Here is an 11044-nt window from a genome sequence, read left to right as displayed (position 1 = left end):
GCAGACCTGGCTTCCAGGCATGGCTCAGCTCAAGATGGGTTCAGATCCATGGCTGGAACACTTGGGGGTGCTTCCATCAGTGAAACGGGATTGCTGCACAGCCAGCACAAAATTCATACAGCCATAAAGAAAAGTAAAAAAGGCCCCATAGCAAATGTGGCTGGAAAGCACTTTATTTTCAAGTAGTGATTCTGCCCAATCTGGATGGGGAACTCCAGTTTCAATTAGTCCAACTATCCAGTTATCTCCTAATAATTTACCTTGTGTGAGAACACTTTAGTCCCTTCATAGAAGCTATCACAGTGGGAGATTAAGTGAAACTAGATTCTCCCACATCCCCTTGAATGTCCTAGCAGACATCATCTTTCTAGTCTATCTCCCTGTCCCAGCAAACAGTGAAATATTTTATAAAATACAGAAGGAGCTTCAAAAGAAGGGATTTCAAAAATCTCACTACAGGGGCATGGGCACTTTGAATCTCCACCACTCTCCTCTCCCAGCTGCTGTGCACACTGCTGACTACACAGCATAACCCAACCTTTCCAGGAGAGGTGTGTAAGGTGAGAATAATACAGAGCTCAGCCCCAAAGCAGACCCAAGTCCTCTGCTGCAGAAGTGCTCCTCCCTCAATGATGCCTAGAAGGTAGGCTTCAAGATGGAATATCCATGCCAGAGCCAAACCAGACTATCACCAGCCACACAACACATTTTATTCTATAAAGAAATCACCCTAAGTCCTTCCCAACCCTTTTCATCCCCAGCTGTGCTTGTTCAAATATTTGCAAGGCTGCAAACCTAGTAAGAGCACCCCTGCTCCCCAACACACTGCTTCAGCTGGGTCAAAGCCTATGAACCCAGAAATGAGCCCCACGTTCAGATACAAGAGAAAGAGCCAAGTGGGGCATCTTAGAGCAGCTTTTCCACTGAGGCCGGGTAACTACCTGATGGCTGGGTTCATGCTTGCTTCCTGGCCAAGGGGAGTGTGTTGCTGGCTTGGCTCCCCCCCTTTTCCACAGAAGGCTCCTTGCCTCTCGCAGCCTTTCAGAAGGGATTTATCTGCTGCTATATGCCATGGCCAGTCTGGACGGCTGGGAAGGGCATGAGGCAAATCACGCAGCTCCCGGTGGCTCTCAAGGCCGGTAAATTCACTCGCTCCTGGGGCTGGTGCTAATAAAAGCCAGTGGATGCAAAAGGTTCAGCGAGGGTTTATTGCTCTGCCATGGCAGGGGCTGGAAAGGCAGCAGGATTTCACCCCCAACCTCCTGGACTGGCCACTCGTCCCTTCCCCACATGGTCCCTCCCTCGTCCAGGAGCCGGGGCGCTTCACATGTTGGCTCTCTCCCGCTGCAGCCGAGAGTTGTAGGCTCGGGAAACCGTGTTCCAGGAGTCCATGTACCGGTCCATGCACATGGCGATGCACTTCTGCGGGACAGAGAGTCCTCAGCGGTCGCCCCGGAGGGTGGCCCGCGGGTCCCCGCTTCTCCCCAACCGCGCTCACCTGCTCCGAGTTGTCCAGCGCCCCACCGGGCTTCCCGATGCACTTCCGAAAGCACTTGTCCGTCATGCGCTGCGGAGAGAGCCCGTGAGAGGGGCCGCGGGCCCCGGCCGGGACCAGCCGCCGGGCCGGGAGCAGCCGCCGGGCCGGGAGCCCCGGCCGCTGCCGCGTCCCCCTCCTCGCCATGCTGAGGGGCAGCGGCACGGCCGGGCTCCCCCGCGCCGGAGGGCAGCCCCCGCTGCCCGGCACAGAGCGGGACCGGGACAGAGCGGGAGCGGGATGGGGATGGGGACAGAGCGGGAGCGGGGTGGGACAGCCCCCGCCCGCCCCCCGCGGCCCCTCCTGACCTGTAAGAGCTCCTGTGCGTTGGCCACGGCGATCTGCACCTTCACCTGCTCCATGATGAGCCCCGGGTCCAGCTTCCCGCCCCCGCCGCCCCCGGCGCCGAAGTCGGAGCCGAAGTCGGAGCCGAAGCCGCTCTCCATGCCGCAAAGTCACCGCGGGCGGCGGCCCCCACGCTGCCGGCAAAATGGCGGCCGGCCGGGACTACGGCTCCCAGCGTGCACCACGCCCAGACGGCACCGCCGCTCCCAGAGTGCCCCGCGCGGGGCTGGCCCCGCCCCGCCGCGGCCCGTTGCCGGTGCGGGGATCGGTTTTGGTGTCGCCACCGGCTGGGGTGCGGGTGGCCCCGAGAAAGCTCGTAAATCCTGGGGCTGGAAAGGCGCCTGCAGCGGCGGGGCCGGGGGGAGCCCGGCGGGGGCGGTTTCCCGCGCTGCCAAGTAACGCCGCAGCTTGGCCTTCCCCGGCGGTGCGCGGGCGGGCGGCGGGGCCGGACCGCCCGCCAACCCTGGGCCCTTTTGCAGGTTAAATAGAGCGCAGCATGCGGTACCCATCGGCCCCACGCACTGACGCACTAGGAAGGGACTTAAACTGGCTTTACCACAGAGAAAAACGCTGCACAGCTGCATCCCAACATGAAATAAGAGCATTAGGATCTGGGCTCGCTACAGAGAGCAACTCCCTGGTGGATTTTCTCTGGGATTAATTCTTCTGACTTTTGAGGATAGGACTAGGGTTCCCTCTGCCTTAGATGACTCAGGTAAGAGGCTCATACCCTTAAAGCCTGTTTTAATTCCACGATGGTAAATCCTCCATTAACTAAGAATGCTGGGGGAGGTGGTAGAAGCAAATGGGAGACACCACCACTATGGAGCTTTTTTCAGGAGTACATGTAGAGAAAGGAGATCACTGCTTATCTCTGTGCAAGATGACAAACAGCATTACAGGAGAGCTAAAGCCAAACCCACCCACCTTTACTAGGAAGAGCCCACACTTAAAATACAGGGTACTGTAAACCGTATCCTGTCTGTGGGTCTGCCCACTTCAAACTGAAACCATTCCTACACCACACAATTGTCAGTACTAAAGATGGGGTAGAAGCCTACAGTACAATTTTATAACAAGTATAGACTAGTGAGAAGTGGACTGGAAATTGAGCAGCTCAGAGCAAAGCTTCCACCCACTTCCTAGTTCCTAAGAACCAGTCACTGCCAGGGCTTGTTATCTGCTCTTGTTCTCTCAAGTCAGGAGCAAGTGGGCTAAATGGAAACCACCCCTCCAGTGCAGGGGCTGCAGAGGTCAGTGGGGTGATGAGAAAGGAAAGGGGATGGTTATCTGCTCCAGCAGCTCAAGTTCTTCCTTATGCTTTTGCTGAGAGTGGTGCTATGGATCAGAGGACGGCATTTTCCATGAGCACTGTGTCTGTGTACAGTTTAAAGGAAAAGTTTTCATTTGCTTCTGGAGCACACCACACAGCTCAGCTCTTTTAGGAGTGCAGATAGCTTGTTGTCCCCCGTCTCTACACACAGGAAGGTCCCCTGGGATGAATTATCTCAAACAGTCCATGTGGCCTCTGTGTTGGTTAAAGAAGGAAACAAACAAAATGCAAAACATTTATTTGAGTGTGTTGTACAAAAAGTTTCCAGTCATAAAATGTATATTACAAATCATTGAAAAAGACAAGACATTTGGCATGCATATTCTAAAAAGAAAAAACCACTTTGAAATGATAAAGTCTAGATCATTATGTAGTTTTCATAAGTTCCATGTGAACATTTTCATAATTTTGCCTTTGTATTTCAATTTGCAGTAATTTTCACAATTCCTTGTTTTAAAAACTTGAACCTTCCAAAAACTCATCTGCAGCACCTGACCAGAAGTGGTCAGTGACCTAGAACCAAAGCTATCTAAATAAAGATTGTGTTAAAAAAAATACTTTAAAAAAAATCACAATTCAAGTCACAAGGCATCACTGTTACGAAGATAGAGTTCAACTGTATTTTCTGCCCAAATGGAAAGCATTTTGGCCTAAACTTGTTTCAAATAGCTTATTGCTTATAATTTTAGTGTAATGATGATCGGGGTAGCTGGAATACACAATAACATCTACCTTATCAACACAGAATCATCACTTCATTAAAAGCTAACTAGAAAATTTGGAAGTTCAATAAAACACATTTGATCTTCCTCAACTCTAAGTCAATTCACTGCTTGTGCTATTCTGAACCAAGTCTTTCAATATTAATAATCCTTTTCACTCTCTAGACCTTAGCATTTCAAGAAAGGCATTATGTTTACAAATAATAATTGCATGTAAATATGGTCTTGTATTAAAAAAAAACCTTTGAAATTATTTTAAACTGGTTTAAAGCTAAGCATATCAAAGGGCAAATAAAAATTCTGTTTCCCAGGCCATTTTAAGTGAGAAAAGAAACTCTCCAATATAAATTGTCTAGACATTCAGCTAAAATAATGCTTTGAAAAATGCAATCACTATCTCACCTTCCACTCACTGGTTTACGACAAGGCTTTATTTCCTGCTCACACAGGGTTTGGACCCAACAGAAGCAAAAAAATCCAGTATCAAATACGGATATACCTTTGTTTACAGGTAAGACTTTCAAAGAAGATACGGAAAGAAGAGAGAATGGCTTCACAGTAAGGAAGTGAGAGAAGTGGCTGCAAGAGATATAAAACATACAGCATGCATGTTTGCATACGGTATCAACATCTTTCTGACGCACACAGAAGAGATTCTCAAATGTGCCAGGGTATAGAGAGGGATTTCTACAAGCCTCTTCTAACTAACCTCCATTCAGGTTGCAGTTAAAGGGCATTTATACAGGATGAGCATTAAAAGACAAAAGGGTGTATAAAAAACAGTAAGATCCCATAAGATCCCTGAACTGAACATGAGGTGTCCCGTTGCTCAAGGATAAACACGCACATTAAGTGATCTCCTTTCACAGTACAGTCTGCTTCACACTACAACACAATTTTCACAACTAATGCAAGCTACAGACAAGCTTGTCTGGCTCTTACATTACAGGTCATGGGAAGCATTTTTTTATTTCCTGAGACTTTTGGTTCCTGCTACAAACACAAACTACACCAGCCAACTCCCACCTCATGGCAAAATGGTGCTGAAGACAACTGGTCAGTGTAAACTAGTTTTTGCCATGGCAGATCTAGAGTCCTGAACTAGCCTAAATAGACACACTGGGAAATAACGCTGTGCAGCAAGAAAGGAATCATAGCCACTCTATTACTTGGTGTGAGTCACTGCAACACAACAGCTGAAGAAAGAAATACAGAAGTGAGCAAGAAAATAAGTGGCATGAAATGTCAGAGGTGCTCTGTAACCACGTCACTCTGGAGGACACCACGCTACCGATGGTTCTGCTGAAGGATGGACTTGTTCTTACACAAGCATTTTCACATGGTACAAAATTAGTAGCAGGTAGTATGTATCATCACGTTTTATATGATATTTGTATGATATTCTGATCTACACAATTAAAAGATTAGCTTAACTGTTCTGCTGCTGTTACGCTGTTACTCCTTCTCCCTCTTAATCAGTGAGAATCAGTTACGAATAATTTTTATTGTTTTATCCAGAATGAAGTTGTTTGCTTATTTTTCTGGAATAAGAACACCCATATGGGTAGTTACACTTAAGTAACTACTCTGAAAAAAGCTGCACTGGTTAATTTCCATAATCAGAGAGGCTTTAAAATAATGTTTCTCCTGACAAGTCAAATCCATCTCTCCTTCAAGCTCTACACCTGATATCAGACGCTGGAGTAGAAATGCTGACTATCCTCCAACTTCAAGAATACAGGATCAAATAGGATAAGAGGGTTAAGGGACACTGGATTTTAGCTGAACAAAAGACTTTTAATTATCCTGAAAATGGGGGGTGGAAATCCTCAAAAGAAAAAAACCCAAAACAACACAACCAAACCAAACAATGCTTTTTTGGTTTGGTAAAGCCAAAAAACCTCCCAGTATAGAGCACCTTTAAAGGGATTAGTGCCATTATAGTGAAGCTCAGCATCAAAAGCAAAAGGAAAGGATGGCATCTAGAGAAGCCGCACACACAAAAAAGAAAGTATGTGGAATACAGTAGTTTTTCTGTGTCTTGTAATTTACAGCTAGGAATTATTTCTCGTATTTTTAGTAGCCTCTTAGAAGCACTGTGGTGACAGAATCACCCATGTTTACACTGCTGGCATTCAGCTTTTCCCACAGTGTCAATCACTGTTTTACACAAACACCTGTATATACCTATACATGTACTGAAGAATATGTTCTCAAGAATGAAATAAACTGTTTCCAAAGTTAAAGGACACAGTTGCAAATCTAAGGACAAATTCTGCAGACTGTTACTGAAGGGCACAGTGCTCATCACTAAAGATCTGCAAGCACCAGTCCTTAAGGCTACAAGACACATTCCCTATACAGTAGCTGTTAAGAAAACTATGGCTCAGGTAGCATGAGGTTTTTCCTCATTCAAGCTGCCTTTCCTAGCCCATTCTTTACAGAAAAAAAAAAAAAGAAAAATCACAGAAAAAATTGCAAATGAACTACACACTCATTGCTTTAGTATTTAAGATCACAGAACAATCTTAAATTTACAGGACAATCTTAAAGAAGAATAAGCAATCTGAAAACTGGCCAATGTAAAAAAAAAAAAATAAATACAGATCTTTAGGAAAAAAAAAAAGCAAAAAGCCCTCAAACATTATGTAACTATAGTATAGAAAGCTGTGGGTCAGAAAGGGAAACATTGTCCAGTGGTTGGAAGGTGTATTGCAAAAATACTTTTACATTGATTGCATTCATTTGCATAACAACAAATTTAGAAAAGGTAATTGATAACAGTATGTCTGAGAAACATAATTTCACTAGATACATTTTACAGAGAGATAGACAGGATTTACTACATATTTAACCTTCTACTCAAGCAGAGTGGGAAAATTACATGAGAAAAACGGCCAAGTACATCAATAAAGTTACCCAATTAGCCCAAACAGCCAAATCTTCATAGTGCTTTTTTGTAATGGATCTTCTGATAATGGATTAAAACATAATTCTAAATTTCTACTAGTTTAACTTCAGTAATTCAGTCATCCCACTGAAATGAAGAAAAGTAGCATCTTTGATTTATTTTTAAATGGCAAAATAAATCCATAAGCTGAAGAAACCCCTTTTGTTCCCACCCTGCTTGCATTACAAAGTCATCATCAGTCAAAGCCACTAAACTGACTTTCTAGGTTATATCTGTCAGTCACAATACTGTTCAGAGAACATAATGTCCAAAAGCCACCGAAAACATCCAAACCTTGTAGCTTGTTTGATGAGTCTAAACTATTTGAACGACAAGAGTTCAAGAGTGCAGGTAAAAACAGGACTCTATGCTGGCATCAAACGGTATCCAAATTTTGTATCCAAACTACTAACTAGTGGAAAAAAACATCTGCTTGTACAGTAGCCAATGCATTCTTTGGAGCAGTCAAGTATTTTTCCTAGTGCTTAAAGATGCACTACTATACGAATATTAACCCTTAAGGGAGTCAGAGTTATCTCCACAGAAATGCAGCAGAAGAAACCTTAAGCTAAAGGGACACTGTCAGATACAAAATGCATCATACTGAAATTAAAAAAAAAAAAATCACCTGCTACTTGTACAAAGCATTTTTTTAATAAAAAACATTATTCTCCCTTCACTCATTGTTAGACTTGACTTTGAGCATTTGAACACTGCAAAGCAATGCTTATGTCCTAAACAACAGCAGTTTAACTTTTTTTAAAAATCATTAAACTATTTCTGTACTATTTTGCAAATACTGCTCCTTAAGATATCTGACAGTGCCCATATGAATACAAGAGAAATATGAACAAGCTGCATCTAGCTCCGATTAAAAAAGTCAACATTTACACAGGTTAACCTTTAAAATCCCCAATATTTATCACTGCCAAAAGTAAGAGTATTTTTAACATCTAAAATCCTAATCATTCTGTTTAACGCTGAATATGTCAAAAGTATTAAATCATGATGCTTAACATCATTAAACACTGTACATCACAACCTGTGTCCATGATGTAACAAGGTCTCATCTGTGAGGATGTCAAAATCCCCTGAAAATGAAACAGTTAAAACTGGTTTGGACACTTCCATACTTCAAGATATATTCAGTAAACAGAACCCATCATTCTCCATCTTCTGAAATAATGATACAGACCTAAGGTGTTGGCAGACTCAGATGTTTTTACCAAGAGGCTGTCAAACCCTGGAGCAGGACAAGATGCCATGGTCCTGAGCCAAGAATATCTAAAATGCAGCTTCCCTTTGCTACCTCCACTGGTGGAGGAGCATTTTTAATGAACCTGGGGTCTAATTTTCCTAAGCTGGGCGCTACTGAGGATACCAGGCAAGATACTACCATTTCTTAAAAGGTATGGAGGAAACACTACTGTGAACCTCTCCTGGGGCCCTGCAGATGAACATGCTTTCTTAAACTTTTTTTTTTTTTTTTTGCTTATCCTGGTTATATATGCAATTATACATTTACCATACACTCAAGGAGTCTCATCCCATTTCAGCTAAAAATTTCTTTTCTGCTGCAGGTTTGTACATAAGACTTTAAACTCTGTATGGGAAAAAATACTGTATTCCAATATAGTGTTTCAACAAAGAGGGAAAAATAAAGAAATCTATTAAAAATTCTGGCAGTTTTGTTCAGTAAAGTTTTTTTTTTGATTTTTTTTATAAAAATGTACCAAGGAGTAAAGTTCAAAGAAATCAGATGATGCATATAAAAATAGTTTTCAGTGGCTCTGGAGGGAAAAAAATAGCAAAATAAAAGGAAATAAATGAAAGAAAATAGCAAATAATAGTTTCTTTTTTCTTTCTTCACATCACTGAGCATCCTCTAGAGGTTGTTCTGGGATCCCCCTAAAAAAAATACAGACATAGTTGAACTCAATTCTTACTAGCTTTGCATATTGTAAGCCTAGACTCTGGTTATCATCTCAATTGTTAAATGCTATTTTTTTTGGTATCTTGTTATATTCAGGGAACATCACGACTACAGAGAAAGCACAGCACGTGTCACAGTCTACTGCCAGGAGTAAGATGCTGCTACTCTGGTCTGTGATGGGCTGACTGGTTAATCTCCATACTTTCTACAGCAATGCAGATGGCAGATGAAAATCACCATGTCATTAGCTTTAGAACAGGCAGTTCCTTCCTTTATTTCCAATGATGTTTCCATCTGAGAGATCTATGCTGCATAGTTGCTTCTTTGGGTAAAATAAGTTTCTTTCAGTTGCTTTCTACTACAAATACACTGCTCAATCTCCCAGAGACCAAAAAAGCTTTCAGAACTCAAGTTCAAACCTGTACAGTTTGAGTTCTTTGTGAAAAGAACTACTAATGGCCACTGATCAGGAGAACAAATTACTTGAGTTTGAAATAAATTGAAAATATTTTCTCATACCACTTGTACGAAGCATCTTTCTCCTTTTCACTCTGCCAACTGCTGGTCAGTTATCACACAGTACTTAACTAAGGGTTATGAAAACATACAGGTGGTATTATTAAGAAAAAAACAGATTGTGTATTATCAGAAAATAAACCAGTAAGATGAAGCTTGCAGCACCAGAAGCACTATAAAACTTCCTGGTTTTCAATGGTTATATTTCCCAATGGTTATATTCTGCTTACAGCAAGAATGCCACGGTTTGTTTTTTGCTTTTGTGCATGTGGTTTTTGGTTTGGGTGTTTTTTGTTTGTTTGTTTTTTAACAGAAAAGCAAATACTGGAATGGGAGGAACCCTGACTGCTAAAACTAATGTTACTAACCCTAGAAACAGTCGATGTCATTGCAGTGCTGCACATCTCTGATCTGCCACATACTTCCACAGATACCCTGGCATCCTGAACCAACATTAGCCACTGCTTGAGCTGCACCAGTATTGATTCAAGCAGCAGTTCCTGGAAGAATCACTCCCATTATACTCTCTCTGTGCACGGCAGCAATGCTGCAGGGTTACAAGCCATTCCGAGAGCACCCTCTGCAAGCATCCGTTGGAAAAACAGACTAGAAAGCTCAGAGCTTGCAAAAGTTGAAGGGACCCCTCTAAATCTTATGCCTGATTAATGCAACCAACGAGGCACAAGTTAAACATGTGGTCTGCATCTTATTACCTGTTGGTTGAAAAGATCTTCCTCTCCAAAGTCGGCTTCATCCTCTTCTTCTTCATTCTCTCGCACAACTACTGATTTAGTAACGTTTCTCACTGCAACTTCCTACACAAAATGACAGATAAGGAGATAGCCAATAGTCAATCTCTCTCTCTCTATATATATATATGTATCTTGTTTTTGCTATACTAGCCATATAATACCCCTATTAAATTTTGGAGGGTTTAAAGAAATTGCCCTAGATTTAACATTAGGTATGCAAGCAAATCCTGGTAATGTCCTGGAAACCACAATATTCCTGTTTCTATCCACTAAAAGGCACGGTAATGTAATTTAGCTTCTGGAATTTTCTTTCATTACCTAGGGATTTGAGAGGAAACAGCCATGTTTCAGGAGGCCGTTAGTCAATATTATACAAGGTCATAGCAGACCCAGCCAGGAGCTGTCTGAGACATACCATAATGTGAGAAACTGAAGTTTCTCAGTATGATTTCACAGCCTTAGGAATATTCCTAATGTTTACTAAATATTCCGTATTAATTGCATATATCAATTATCAGGACAGTCTTCCAAACCAGGCACTAAAAAGAATTCTAAAACCCCAAAAAGCTTTCTTTATCACTAAATCACCCCAAAAAGCTTTCTTTATCACTAAATCATTTTTAACAATTCTTAGTAATAAGAAATTCTTCTGTACACTTGCACCCTTGAAATCACAGGTGCAAATTTCCACTTGAGGAAAAAGTCAGCCTAAACTTACACTTCTAGCAGGAATACTAAAGGTAACCACGGTGGGAACAGACATGGATTTGAAATTTTTTTCAGATACTAGTTTAACCACTTTTATTTGAATACTAAGCCAGTCAGCTTTCTGTTTGTACAAATGACCTTCCCTCCTACCTTGTCCTGTGCTGCCGTTCCTGCACAAAGTGCTTCCACAGAATTGCCAGCATGAAATCTGATACAACTCTGGTCGTTTCACTTTCCTGTTTCTATCAGAT

At 42.6% G+C, this 11044-nt stretch overlaps 2 protein-coding genes across 2 annotated transcripts in view; both read right to left on the bottom strand.

The window, feature by feature from the left end:
- Positions 1 to 149: 149 nt before the first annotated feature.
- On the bottom strand, positions 150 to 2056 carry TIMM13 (translocase of inner mitochondrial membrane 13). Its single transcript, XM_074928287.1, has 3 exons — positions 1843 to 2056; positions 1499 to 1567; positions 150 to 1422 (listed from the first exon to the last, which is right to left on the bottom strand). Exons 1-3 carry the CDS (start codon positions 1978 to 1980, stop codon positions 1324 to 1326), a joined length of 306 nt encoding a protein of 101 aa, XP_074784388.1. The 5' UTR covers positions 1981 to 2056; the 3' UTR covers positions 150 to 1323.
- Positions 2057 to 3412: 1356 nt separating this feature from the next.
- The window catches only part of LMNB2 (lamin B2), a 44157-nt gene continuing 36525 nt past the window's right edge, over positions 3413 to 11044 (bottom strand). Inside the window, exons 11-12 of the mRNA XM_074928252.1 lie at positions 10047 to 10148; positions 3413 to 8792 (exon numbers count right to left, since the gene is read on the bottom strand). Coding sequence (XP_074784353.1) covers positions 8751 to 8792; positions 10047 to 10148 — 144 coding nt within the window. The 3' untranslated portion in view covers positions 3413 to 8750. The remainder of the gene's footprint in view (positions 8793 to 10046; positions 10149 to 11044) is intronic.

The sequence above is a fragment of the Athene noctua genome, chromosome 27, assembly GCF_965140245.1.
Source record: "Athene noctua chromosome 27, bAthNoc1.hap1.1, whole genome shotgun sequence".
NCBI classification, from domain to species: Eukaryota; Metazoa; Chordata; class Aves; order Strigiformes; family Strigidae; genus Athene; species Athene noctua.
This window is presented reverse-complemented; position numbering and strand designations above follow the sequence as displayed.

What these genes read in the sequence shown, in the direction of transcription:
- TIMM13 (XM_074928287.1), bottom strand. Translation starts at nt 1,980, where the DNA reads ATGGAGAGCGGCTTCGGCTCCGACTTCGGCTCCGACTTCGGCGCCGGG. An exon ending in ACGCACAGGAGCTCTTACAG is followed by an intron (nt 1,568 to 1,842) that starts GTCAGGAGGGGC and finishes CTCTCTCCGCAG; the next exon opens with CGCATGACGGACAAGTGCTT. An exon ending in CGCTGGACAACTCGGAGCAG is followed by an intron (nt 1,423 to 1,498) that starts GTGAGCGCGGTT and finishes TCTGTCCCGCAG; the next exon opens with AAGTGCATCGCCATGTGCAT.